We start from the raw sequence: 14,622 nt of genomic DNA on the forward strand, positions 1-14,622 counted from the left end.
GAAACTCTACTTGCTAGCTTCTTCTTACTCTGTAAACAGATCAGTTTTTTGAGGGAAAAAGGTATGTAGCAACACCCAAGGCTATTTAGTATTTTCCAAATGAGTCCTATGCCTTGCTACACTTCGATATCTTTCCTTTGTTTTGCTTCCATCCCTTAATATCTGGCAGAAGATAAAGAGAATATGCCCCACTTTATCAATTACAAAGACAGTTCTATTGAATATGTTATTTCAGAAACACTGAGTCAGTGGACAATGTGAGTTTGGAGAGGATGGCTATAGAGTAAAAGGAGCACTTTACCAGTTCAAAATACAATCTACAAATGGCAATATGAAACGGACACAAACAATTCTTGAGAAGTAACATTCTTCCCTCTAATCTAAATGCAGCATTGTAGTGTATTTGCTTTGGAAAGATGTTTCCAGCAGGAATGGGAAGTAACGTTTCTATGAAGTTAGATGCTTATATGGTTTTCAGTATGTTCAGGACAGACTGAGATGCTCTTACACGGGCTGATTTAGTTATTATTAGTATTCCTCCATTTACATTACAAATAATGCTTAGATGGAAACGTCGTCTGGGGTTCATGTAAGAGGCATATCTCAAATCCATAATTTGTTGGGTACGCCATACAGTAAATCCATTTATCAATGTATGCTTGGTAGATACCAGTCAGTGAAAACAGAAAACAAATGCAAAAAAAGTCTAGAAAACAAATGGGCTGTGTGATGTAGTTTCCTTATTTTCCCTACAGACATATTGAGTTTATTGAAGAGGTGGACAATGACGTGTGCCTTTCTTCTTTCATATTTTCATACTTATCTTTGCTTTCTGAAAATAAAGAACACGAAATACAGTAAACAAGATCGAGTAGCAACCATTTCCAACCTTACCTGAGAGCAACAATACCATCTGGATATGGCAAATGAGAATTATTGTATTTCAAGGGATAGGAGCCCACATCAAACTAGTAACAGATAACTCAGATAACTTCAAAACTGCATTACACAAAAAGCTACTTTTGGATAATTCCTGGGAGGAATAATGTCAGGGTGGGGGGAATCATTTCTGAAACATTGTAATATCAGCTGAAACCCAGCATATCATTTCCCATAATCCTGTCCCAGTGGTACAGCTAGGTAATTTTAGACCCTGGACCCAATGGTCTTATGGGGACCTGTGGCATCACCACCTTCAGTGACACTATGAACAACCTCTGTTACGTGGTCTCCACCCTCTTTGTTTTTAAGAAGGAACTTTAAAAACACTTTGCGTGTGTGTGTCTATCATCAACCTCTGTCTTACTACCTTTGTGGTTTCATTTACCCCTTTTAATCAAAAAATAAGACCAAGAAAGGCGTGGTTTAATATAACAAAACAAAATTTAAAACTTTATTTATAAGGGAAAATATATTTTAATACAGCTTATGTTTCATGGTGTTAAAAAAAATGTACCTCCCTCGGCCTCTCAGGGAAAACTAAACACCCCCCAAATCTATAACCCAGATTCCCTAATCCTGCCCCTCTAAAAGCCAGACCTTCTCTGCCCCACAAAGAAAACCCAGTCACAGTTATACTTGCTCTCACTCTCAAATGAAAATGAAATAGTCAATCAGAAGACACCACTCAAACAGCTCAACTTTCTAACTCACCAACTTACCATTGCCTGTAAAAGAAAGGATTTGTTAAAGTAGATCAAGCCTGCAGCCAAACAGCCCCCCCCCCCAAATAAAATACTATTTCGACACAGGGCCCCTTTTAGACAGCCATGTGGATTTCTTCAGTTGTGAGGCACACAATTAACATTGCTCTCCCCAGCACACACAATTGCCGTACCATGCTTTACAACTGCTTCTGGATTCCCAATACGTAACAACAACAAAAACAACTGCATGCACAGTCTGGTATTTAGGACTCACTTAAATCACAGCGCAATCATGCCTACAGGAATAAAATGGAGTTTGCTTCTGTTGCCCTCATCACCTGCCACAATTAGTCAAGACTTATTTGGGCTTGAACAGTCCCTTAGACTGCAGGCCCTGGACTTTGGCCCCAAGGGCCAGCCCCAGCTGGAACACTGTCCTGCACACTGGTTATGATCAACCCAGTTCTACTAAGGTTTATGCGAAACCACACTCAGCAATGTAGTCTGGATTGAGACTAGCTTGTCCCATACGAGCCTGCCCAGTCCTTAAGTTCTTCTGAAGAGGTCCTTCTTTTGAGACTGCCACCATCAAAGGTGCATTTGGTGGTAACACCAGAGAGGGCCTTTTCAGTGGCTATGGAACTCTCCCCCAAGGGAGGTTGGGCTCCCTCCCTCTCCGCTAACCTTCCAAACACAGGCAAATGGCCTTTTATTCAAAAAGCCATTTGGCCTGTCATTGGGTCTGTGGGTTGGGTGCTATTTTTATTCTGCAGCTGCTTTTTTTCATTGTATTTTAATGTGTTCATTGTTTTAATCTATTTTAAATTGTTTTTGTAAGTCACCTTGAGTAAATACATAAATAAACAAATAAATAAATAAATTTGCAGTCCTGGAGACCACAAGTATCACAGTTTCTCATAGTCATCAATTCCAAGCATTCCCTGTAGATACTTGGAGCATTAACTTCCCCAAAGGCAACGTTGGAAAACCCTGCATACACAGCGCTTAGGAACAGCAGTAACCAACAAAAAGAAATGATCAGGGAATCATCAGATAGTAATGTTTTTTCCTGTGCATCTTAGTTTCTGTTATGAATGGATAAACTTGCTCTTATTTTAAATATTGTTATCTACCAAGAACAGCAGAGCAACTGTATTTATCTAACAGTATCCACTGGCACTCCTTTGGAAGAGTCTCAGGATTTCAGACAACATGAAAAGTGCTTGTGGAGATGGACAAATGGACGAAACAAACAAACCCCCATGTGGGACTGGTTACGGGTCAGTCCATTTTTCCTTTCTTTCAACTTAGACTAAGAATGAAATCCAATTAAGTCAGAGTATTGAGGCGTCAAGCTGAAGTTGTTCTCAAGCTACAACCTTCAAATGCATAAAACAAAGAAAGCCATTTATTGTGCATTTAAAATAAAAATAAAGATCACTAAATAAAAAGCAATACAGTTATCATACATTTAAAAACACCACCTTCATTTTATATGTTAGCAGGGTCACATATCTAAAAACAGGCACTTTCCGCTTCTAGAGACAGCAAATCATTGAACCAGGACTATACTCCAATGACCTTAAGCCCCAGGAGCATTTTAAATCATGACACAGAAAAACACCCACTTTCTCATGGTATGCCCTGGGTTCTTGTCTAAGTGTTAGGCTCCAAAAATTCTAAATTTTGTGCCTTCTGTGCCAGCACAGAGTGGGCTCCACACATTGTGTGGCAGGCTGCTGATAGAGAGGGAGATTGACAAAAATGGAGCTGCACTTGCCCAAGTGGAAGGGCCTGTCTACTCGTGTAAGGCACACCTGACTCCAACCTAGTATTTTAAAACTAGAACGTATCCTTGGTTGTTGTTTTGACAAACCTGTCCTCCTCCTCTGTGTTTTGGACAGTAAATGATGAGTACAGCTCCCATTACTCCTGGCCACCATGGCAAGTGCTGGGTTCCAGAAACCCGACCTACTATTTTAAATGACTGTGTACTTTGACCAAGCCTGTTGCTGCAACTACAACCACCAACAGTGCCCAACACAGTTTTCCACAGCCTTCTGCCCTCCAGGTGGTTTGGACTTCAACTCGCACCAGAGCCAGCCAGCATGGCCAATGGTCAGAAATGCTGGGGGGAAATCATAGTCCAAAACATCTGGAGAGCACCAAGTTGGGGGAGAGCCAGCCTATTGAATCAGACTTCATTTGAATGATTACTAGAGTGGTTATTTTACTAATACCAAGAGGGAAAGAAGAGGATTCCTGCTGAGAATTGTTATCACAAGCTGTATAACAGGAGCAGAGGGTTGAAATTTTAAGGGCCAACGCATTTTGTCAGGCCGGCACCGATACATAGGAGGAGCAAAATCATGAGGAAAACTGTACTTACAATTCCAGAATCGTGCTTTTGTTTTATATTGTAAAGTGATTTTCCCTTTTTCTGTCGACATACTTCCTCAGCCTCTTTAAGCCTGCAACACATTTAATTAATTCACCAAATCAAAACCACTTGCAAAGACTGAACAACATATGAAAGTCTGTTCAAGGGCAATACTTTTCAACATAGAATAATCCTGATAGCACGCAGAATATAAATTATAAGAAATACTGTCAAGAAAATCCCATCTGCTTCATGCAAGCTGTAATACCTGCTGTATGCAGTGACGATATTCTTGAGTGTGCTAGCCTATATTGAATAATTATGTTGGATATTAATATTAGAAGTACAAAGGTTTTCTTTGCTCTGGCATTTCTCTTATGCTTTGCAGTCTTTTTAAAGATCATTTCCCAGCCCCAGCTTGGCATTTTATTATTTACTTTCTACATTAATTCATTTGCCTAATGATCAAATTTATTTCAATATAACTTTGACATTGTTAATCATAAATCACAAGTCTTCATCCATTTGTCCAAAGTGCATTACATTGCATCTAACATTATTCTACTTAGAGTAGACACTATGGCCCTGTTCAGAAGACACCTTAAACTATGGCTTTAACCACGGTGGTTAAGCCGGAAAGCTGGGCTGTGCTCAGAAGACAACTTAAACCACGGCTTTAACCATGGTGAATAAAGCAAAAAGCTTTAACTGGTTTGGCTTCATTTCCTAATGTTAAAATAGTGTTTGGGAATTACTTTGAGTGACCTTCTGAAAGTAGTAGTGGATCCACCTCCTGTACACTTGATATTATAATACAATGCTGTCATACAATATTTTAAAAATCAAAATGGGGAAAAATAAGAAATCCACTAAAACTGTATTTCTAATAAACTCAACATTAATAAACCCAATGAGAGACAGACAGAGAGAGATAATTGCCCAATTGGTAAACAGTTTAGATTAACACTATTGGAAGTATCTATGAAATAGGGATATCAACTCTCCAGAAGACCACTGCATCAAGGATATTTAATTAATTGCCAAGCCATGTGTAATTTCCATAGTTTAGATATATGCAAGTAATACTGTTGCAACTGATCAACCATTGCTTTGTTAGGGAGATTGCTTATTAATAGTTCAGGATAGAAATTGATGGGAGATGGGAGCCAATATTTGGGAATGTGCAAAAATACGTTCTTCTACATGTTCTCACGAGCCAGGCTTATCCTATGGTGAATATGCTGCACTTCTTATATAATTGTAGTTTGGATCCAGATTAATCATATTCCGAGAAGATCTATTGATATCAATAGAACTTAAATTAGTCAAGACTTATTTAAGTCTGATTGACTTCAATGGGTCTATTCAAAGTATGAGTAAATGTAGATCCAACTACAAATCCCTAAATATGTACATTTTGTGGAGCCTTAAACTATCTAGACAGAACTGAAATGTATAATTAAATGTATGTTTATTTGCTTGTTTGCCATCACATTTCTAAACTTACCTTCTCTACAACCATGAGGACTAGAAAATTGTGTGGTATGCCAAGAATTCACTGGATTCTAAAAAACAGTCTATGCGATGTTTTATGCCTTCTATAGGAAGCAGGTTGCTGATCTCTGAGTGAGCATATTTATCATTCTAATCTCTCCACAGCATCCTTACCACCTATTCTACGTCAGAAGGTTTAAACGTTCTCATAACGAAGGAAGACTCCTTTGCTTTGGCAGTCTTACCATTCTTCCCACATGATTGTTTTGACTTAGAAGCGCATTTCATCAGATATGTAAGCAATTTGTTAACAGTTGTAGGGAAAGAACAGAGCACTTCAGGAGACAGCATGGCTGGATGCTAGCGCTCCTGGAAACTGTCTGAGACGAGTTTAGATGGAAAAATCTACAGCCCAGTCCAACACATACACAAAACACACACACACACACACACACACACACACACACACACACACACACACACACACACAGAGAGAGAGAGCAGTAAGAAAAGTTATTTTTCCAATTTCCCTGAAGACCGGATAGTGTAAGTAAAATGGCCCATCTTAATAAAAGCTGTCTATGTTATAAGAGCTCCTCCACTCCCACCCTGAAATATTAAAAGGGCACGAAAAGCAAATTAATGAAAATTTTAATTAAAGGCTCTGTTCTATTATGTGTACCTCTCTTGCTACCAGATCTTTGTATTTCCTCAATGTCAAAGATGACATCTATGGAACAAATGCAAAAGGAACTCAAACTGGTTTGTGCTACCATTTTGATTGTGTTTGCTTCCACTGGAGTGTGATTTAACATAGTAAATGAACCACACACACGTGTGTGTGTGTGTGTGTGTCCCTCCTAATCTAGTTGGCTACAGCAGCAGTTGGGGGAACTAGCCAGAGCTACAAAAGTAGGACAGGGTTGTGATGAAACTCGGCTATATGAGCACAAGGAGGAGCCCAGTTGATGAATCATCTCAGCCCCCGTCAGAGGGCGTCAATAGAAACAGCTATGTAGACCAGCAGGTTAAGCACCTGGGCAAGTTTAGCATCAGGGTGTGGAGGTCAAGACAGTAAACCATCTTCTCTTTTTAATCTTAAAAAGCACAGATCCACTAAATAAAAAACAGTTATGAAGGCAGAAAGCCATCAAGGGTGTTCCTGACCCTTAGGAGACAACTTCACTCACTTGAAGCCAAAGTTGCTGACCTGGAGAAGTTGAGAATGGCAGAAGATTCATGTATGAGGCCATTGGGGTCATGATAGTGATATCCTACTCCTGGAGACAGCTCCTCTGCTGTAATGGAGAATCAGGGTCCATTTTGAAGCAAATACTTCCTTCAAAAAGGACCAATCCTCTGTGTGTGTGTGTGTGTGTGTGTGTGTGTGTACTAACTGATATCCTCCCACACCAAGGGGGGCAGGACGGCTCTTGGTAGTGAGCAATGCCACCTTTGGAAACACAGAGAATTGGGTTTGTGAAGAGCATGTTGTCTGCCTGCCAGTTTTGAACGTTGCTGTTGTCACACTTCATTTAGATAGGCCAGTAGCTATTGCTGGGTAGGAGTCACAGGTGATGGTGCACATCAGCACCAAAGATGTGTGAAATGTAGTAGCAGTGGTGGTGCTGGAAGCTGACTTTAGGTTGTTATGGAGGAAGTTGAAATTCAAGACTTCAAAGGTAGCTTTTTCTGAAATGCTACCATTCCATAGTGAGGGACAGCTAGAGAGACAGAACTGAAGTGTCTCAATGCATGGATGAGCTTAGGAAGAGGGTTTCAATTAATGAAATGAACAGGTCTCACAATGAAAGGATGAAAGATGTGTGTGGAAAGCTATGTATTCCTCACAATACGTTGCTCCCGCTGTTGTAGTGAGCAGGATTCCACATGTGCTGGACAGTAAAGAAGCAGAGCCATGAAGGGAATGGGTAGGAGAGGCCAGGCTTTCCCATGGCAAGATGTGTTAAGTTTCTGAAACATTCGGAATTTGTGCATTTTGATGCAGGAGTAGGATTAATGTTTCCCCTTGGCAAGCTACCGGCAAGTCCAAGAAATGGAATCATATGTCAACAGCTTGTTACCAATTTTCACTATGTGAAGTGACTCCAAATTTAGGCTTGTGGTGATTTAGAAGTGCATTCCAGAATTGAAAATAATCTCACTCCAATAAAAAAAAAAAATGTTGATAATAATCAAATGTAACATGCATTGAAGATGCATTCTCATTGTGGAGAAAGGTTTGGGAATTAAACATCTCTCTCTTTAAAAATCCTAACACACCTGACACAAATGGCCTAGCTTCCATATGGCATAACAACTTGTCTGTCACACATTCAAGCAACCTCCAGGACATAGGCTGGACAATTCCCCCTTCACGGTTCTTGTCTACCAGGAGTAGATAGGAAGTCTTTCCCAGGTCTCACCCTTTACCTCCCAATGGCACTCCTTGCTTATGGCAGCCATACACTATATATATATATATATATATATATATATATATATATATATATATATATACACACACACACACACACACACACACACACACACACAGAGAGGCACACATTTCTCATGCCTATCCCTTATGATTTTTTAAAAAAACATTCATAGTTGGTTATACTGTCCAAAACTTTTTCAAATTTTGACCTTGAATAAAATGTGACTTGAGAACAGAAGGTTAATCTAAACAAAGGGAACTGTTCCTTGTTTCCATCACAATTAAGTTGTCCCCCCCACCAGCACTTTTACCTCTCTATCCCTCTTATTTATTGTCAGGCAAATGTATACGAAATGTTCACCATGATTAAGTCTGAAAACAGTTTGCAAGATGAATAAGATAGATGCGGGGAAAAGAAACCAGACCTCTGCAGAATCATTTTATCTACCTTCTATACCAAACACTAGCCTGATCACAGGCTTATCATGAGAGAATTTCTCCCATCCTTCAACCCAGCGGGAAAGGAAGCCACTTCCCTGCCACTAAGCATTAATAATTTTGTCTAAAGAAGTAGCTCTGGTAGACGGATTCATTTCCTACTGGCTCCAAGTGGGCTTGGTGCAGATACCTTTACACTTTGCCTGAGTCTAGTAGTACATGACTAATTTAAACAGACTGACAAGGCTGGAATGTTCATGTGCTTGGTAGTTGAAGTGGTCACGACAAGCCTTCCAACAATAATCGATGGAGTAGCTAGCATTACTCTGTTTAAAAAACATACTTCCAGAAGCCCAACACCAAATTTATCTGCTTATTCAGGACTTTCTGGAAGAAAAAAGGGAATTCAACCACTGCAATTTTAAAACACAGCATGGTTCTTGTTTCCTTTAAAAACCAAAAGTTTAAAACATTCTACATTGATTTCTCGGGATCTGTAGTAACAGGGAGGCTCACAGGTTTTGATGGTTTTTGGAAAAATTGCTATTAAATATCTTAGCCCACAAGCCATGTTACTTGTCCCCACTTTTAGGGATCAAACTATTATGCACTTATAAGGGTCATGGTAGTAAATTCAGGGGGTTGCCTTCAATGACGTAATCCTGCTCTTCCCAACCTGGTGTCCTCCAGATATTTTGAATTACAATTCCCATCATCGCCACTGCATGTAGTCCAACACATCTGGAAGCCACCAGATTAGGGAAGGCTGCTCAGTCCTTCACTTCTTTGTGTGTTATTTGCTAGAACAAATTGTCATACATGAAGAATACTTCCCTCACTGTCCCTGTTGCCACAAAATTGGCACTGTAGCTTGGGCCCTGAATCACTTAAGCTCAAACTACATATAAGCATGCTGGTATCTCAGCAAAGCATGACACTTATTTCACAGGCTTAAGACCCTCTGCATCGCCTGTGGAGGTCATCAAATTGATCTGCATCTGGTCCTCCAGCTATTCATGTGTGGGCCCCTGACACTTCAAGATACCTGCCCCTTCCATCTCTCCTCTTACAGCTCCGCAGCTAGACAAAGAAGAGATGTAGGGCCAAGCTACACGTTACATTGGAGAACCATGATCAGAGTTTTCTACTTAAAGGGAAACAGCCTGGAAGGGGAGGAATTATTTAGGTTGGGAAAATGACATTGGGGGGAATAAAACATTCCCTCCCCCAACACCACTGTTCCAATCCAACTCAGGGAAAGCACAGCTATTGCAGCAGAAACAACAAAGAGTCTTGTGACACCATAAAGATGAACAAACGTATTATGGCCTAAGCTTTTGTGGACTATAGTCCACTTCATCAGATGCATGAGGTGTTTCTTCAGCCACTTACCCCAGAGAATCATAGAATAGTTGAGTTGGAAGGGGCCTATAAGGCCATCAAGTCCAACCCCCCTGCTCAATGCAGGAATCCACCTTAAAGCATCTCTGACAGATGGTTGTCCAGATGCCTCTTGAAAGCCTCTAGTGTGGGGGAGAATTGTAAAAAGTGAGGTAAAGGGAATTGAAATGCAGGATGTACAGACAGTGATAATTATCTTAACAGTGGCTATTCACAGCACAGTGGTGGGGTGATAACATAGGCCTCCTTGAAATGATGAGCTGACATGAAGTGTGATTTTTTTTAAATTAGCTGCATCTGATGAAATGGACTGTAATCCATGAAAGGTTATTCCATAAAAATGTATTCATCTTTATGGTGCCATCAGACTCTGTTTTAGGGGAGATGTTGGTAGATCCAATCACGTATCTCCCATGTCACATGGGCCTCAATTTAAGAGTATATTCTCTGAGGGTCCTCAACGTAGGGGACCTTCAGCAGACTAGACCAGACTGAAGAAAGGATGGAAATGGTTAGGAAGCGGGCAAGAGAAGGAAGCTTGAGGGGATGCAGGGATGCCTTGTGAAAATCAAAAGTATATGTAGAAGGAGGCAAATGGTGGAGGCAGAAAAAGAGGCAGTGGTGGTGAGGATGTAACTCTATGTGAGTATCTCCTATCAGCTGTTGTAAAACTGAAGAACTTCAACCACTCTGATCCTATTGGTAAAACACAAAATATAGTGTGGAAGGATTCCAGCTTCTAACCTCCCAGCCCTCTGTGCCCAACACAAACAAATAATGATAATTCCCATGTCTCCAGGTGTCTCATTCTCAAGTCAAATTCACCGGCTTCTATTCTGAGACCTAACAAAAGATCCCTTAATTTACTTTGAGAGGACATGCCTCGTGCTACAAGATTTAATGCCCTTCTTTGGAAGAAGCAGTGACAGCTTACCGGCATGCTCCTTCCTATGCAATACATAGCTACACAATGCCAGACTTTAAATCGTTCAACAGCAAGCTTTAAATCATCCTGCCGAGTAATCTGGAGGGAGACATACCAGTCTTTCTTCAGAGGGAGATCAATGAGCTGTGGAGACATATTGGCCAGGAATCTCTCCTTTCATCTAGATGTACAACATGACACACCAGGTGCCAGCTTAACTGCTATTCTTGCAGGAATTGGCAACTTTTACAGCCAAGCGAGCCTAGGATTCATCATGGGTTTTTGAAAGTACGGGAACAGGCTGCTAGACTGAAAGAATCAAATCTAATTTGAGAAGTACAACATCAAGAATTCAGATCATTTTACTTCAGTTTATATTCATGATAAACTTTGTAAAGTATAATTTTATTATTTGCACTTACTGTTAAGTTGCCACAAACTAAAATAGTGAAGGGGGGGGAGAATACAAATCACCTTTAATTTAACAAGTTTGGGAATCCTCAGAAGAATCTGTTGCTTTCTTTTCCAGCTAGAAACACTTGCAAAAGCTGATTTCTACATAACTGGGGCTCCCATTCTAAGTCAGGGAAGGGGAACCCCTCTATGAAGTTCAATGAATGGGAAAGCAAGCTTGCAGAGAGCATCACAAACACATGCTGGCCCTGCCCTCAGTCCACATGGTGCAAATGGGGCTATGAAGGCAGACCTGAGGGAATCTTCCCTGCTCATGGCCATTCACCACTTAAGGTGGTGCTGGGGATAAGGAGCTACACAATCTTCAAAGATGCCTCTCCTTACAACTGTTTTTTTCAGATCTCACAGCCAGGCTAGAGTGTATTTCAACAGATACATGAAGTGTTATCCACAGGAAGACTCCACCATGAAATATTTATTTATTTATTTATTACATTTTTATACCGCCCAATAGCCGAAGCTCTCTGGGCGGTTCACAAAAATAGCACAATTAGAACTAACAACAATGTTTGATTCTATTTGTTTGGAGCTGAACAGAAACAATGATTTCCTATCCAACTACAAGAGTTAATTTACTTAGCAATGCTAAAACGATTATGCTATCACCAATTACTGCTATAGTGAATTGTCAATATCTTATTTTACATAAGTTTTTACTCTAACTGAATTGTCCCTGAACTACTTTGCATTTCATTACCATTCAACCCCACCTTTTACACTTCTTTCTCTCTTACACACAAACACACTCATCTGTGTATGCAGCAGCCACATCCTGGACCTGATGAAGTGGGCAGTAGATCATCAAAGCTTATGCCATTATAAATGTGTTAGTCTTTAAGGTGCTGCAGAACTTTTTGTGGCCTTAGTGACTGCTAATGGCTAAGGATTTTTTTTTTACAGTTAGCCACACTGGCATACAAATACAAGGTTTGGTTTTACTTTCTCACAGCAGTTCCTTCACATTCTTGGACTGGATGTACTGTTTAATTAACTGTTAGAACTAGCAGGAGCACATAAAAGCCATATAAAGACAGTGATGGAAAAAACACCTATATGCGGATGACACTGAGCTTTACTTCATCTTGTCATCTGAGTCAGGTGAAACTATGGAGATGCTGAACCAGTGCCTGGACTTGGTAATGGGCTGGATGAGCGTCAATAAACTGAAATGAAATCCTGATAAGATGGAAGCACTGTGGGAAAAGGTTGTCAGGTGTAGGGAACTGGTGTTCAACCTTTTCTGAACAGGGTTGCACCTTCTCTGTGACCAGATTTGCTGTTTGGAAATATGCCAGGATCTCGCACTGTCATTAGAGGCCCAAGTGGCCTTGGTGGCATGGAGTGCCTTTTACCAGCTTTGTACATTTATTTATTATTTATTTATTTAAAATATTTATATCCCGCCCAATATCACTAAGATCTCAGGGCAGAGTACAGATAAAAACATACAGTATAAAACAATAAATATACACAGTTGAAAACAAATTAAACCATAATCCAAGTTAAAACAATATATAATTTAAAAGCAATAGATGCATTTCTGGTCAGGCATGGCCACAGTAATCCATGCTCTGATCATCTCAAATATGGATCACTGAAATGTGTTATACATAGGGTTGCCCCTGATGATGACTTGGAAGCATCAGCTAGGATGCCACAAATTTGATTGGTATGGCCTGCTTGCTTCTAAGCCCAATTCAAGGTGCTGGGATTACATCTGAAGCCTTAAACAACTTGAGGCCATATTGAAATGGGGGTAGACAATTGTTTCATCCATTAGTACCTGGAGCTGAACTGCCACTGCCTGCTTGAGAACTTTACTAAAAAAATGGGATATTACCAACTGGACAATAAACTGTTATGATCATCTGGATTCAGAGAGGGTTTTGAAAGGAGAGGCCATGCAACAAACTCCTTCACATGGAGGCATTAATTACCTCCTGGACCCACTGAGCCAATCCCATCTAGATGTGATCAACCAAGATGATAAAGGGTCAAGTACATGGGTAGTCAATTTGGACCTCTCCAGTCATCCTTTCTATATTGTCAGGTCACAAGGGCAAGGACTGTTCCGATAGAAGCAGACTAGATACTGCTCTGAATGCCATTTTAGGAAGGATTCTACTTACTTTTAAAGCCTGAAATGGCTTTAGAGCCTGATACTTGAAGGTGTGCATACTCTAATAACAACACTTTTGTTTTTAATTGCTCAAATCTTAGTCTGTTTTTAAGGATTTTATCTTCTATTTTGTTATTGTTAGTCTGTTTTATTGAATTAATCTTACTGTGAAATCCAAATAGGATGAAGAGCAGTATATAAATGTTTTAATAAATATAATGAAAATACGGCCAGAAATCCCAATGGGAAGCCTTCAGAAGTTAGCTGTGGATTATAGTCATGGTGACAGAATGGAAGACTTCTTCCTACTAAATCCCCTGAAAGGTGATGCTTAGGTTCTTAAGCAATGGCCTGCATTCTGGCCCTATTACTTTCCCAAGATACTTTATGGCTCTTTGGCATTTTAGTCAAAACATAAGCCTGTTTTTCCCTCCTGAAAGCTCAAGGAGAGATGGTAGTCACTAAGAAAATCAAAGCACCTGAGCATGTCCCACTAAAAAGAATAGATGGGGGTATGCAGGTGCCTCTTTTCCAATGCCAGTCTTCATGGGAACTTAAGATAGGCTGCTAATTTCAGGAAGAAACCCTTCCGTCCATTTCAATTCACACCCCACCAAAAACAAAAGAGAAACGGTAGGAGGATGAAGGAGTTAGAAAACCTTGGAATGAGCAATTAAGATTCCTGCCATCAGCTTGGAAGGATAAGTTGCAATCCCTTGCCTGAAATCTCTTCAGTGCAGAATAGTGATGGCTACTAAAAGAACAGAGTGCAGTCACACTCCATACCTGTCAATGTTGAGCTAAGTAAATCCTTGGATACCCTCATGTATTATGAATGATCGGAATGTGACCCATTGTTCAAGAAAGCAATATCTGGTTACTCAAAGATTCAACACATACCACGTCGAATTGTTTTTTGTTTCGTTTTTAGAAGTTTGCATTCAAAATAAAATTCTGAAACAGAGAAAAGGGTCAAAGGTTTCAGGGCAAAGCTAAAATATAGACAGCAGGTGCAAAAATTTGACATGCTGATGTCAATGGGAACTTGCCGAAGCCCTGCTAAAAACTGGCTTGACATTCTCCTTGAACATGGAAAGATGTCACAGCACTGATGCAATGAAGCGAAACCTCAAGATTTGGTTCTGGTCAAAGCTACTGCCATTAAAGCTTTGCTTTGCATTACAGGGGGAAAACTGGCAGATTTTGCGGATTTGAAGGAAATGAGAACTGTTTCATAAAGAAATACTGACATAATGGAATAGCTATAGACAAGCTTAGTAGGACTGCATTGTCATCATCACCATC

General features: G+C 40.1%; 1 protein-coding gene across 1 annotated transcript in view; it reads right to left on the reverse strand.

Annotated features, from left to right (window-relative positions):
- Positions 1 to 584: 584 nt before the first annotated feature.
- FMN2 (formin 2) overlaps positions 585 to 14,622 on the reverse strand; it is a 177,304-nt gene continuing 163,266 nt past the window's right edge. The window contains exons 18-19 of the mRNA XM_063124336.1: positions 4,036 to 4,117; positions 585 to 832 (exon numbers count right to left, since the gene is read on the reverse strand). Coding sequence (XP_062980406.1) covers positions 806 to 832; positions 4,036 to 4,117 — 109 coding nt within the window. The 3' untranslated portion in view covers positions 585 to 805. The remainder of the gene's footprint in view (positions 833 to 4,035; positions 4,118 to 14,622) is intronic.

The sequence above is a fragment of the Elgaria multicarinata genome, chromosome 4 (genome assembly GCF_023053635.1).
Source record: "Elgaria multicarinata webbii isolate HBS135686 ecotype San Diego chromosome 4, rElgMul1.1.pri, whole genome shotgun sequence".
Classification (NCBI taxonomy): Eukaryota; Metazoa; Chordata; class Lepidosauria; order Squamata; family Anguidae; genus Elgaria; species Elgaria multicarinata.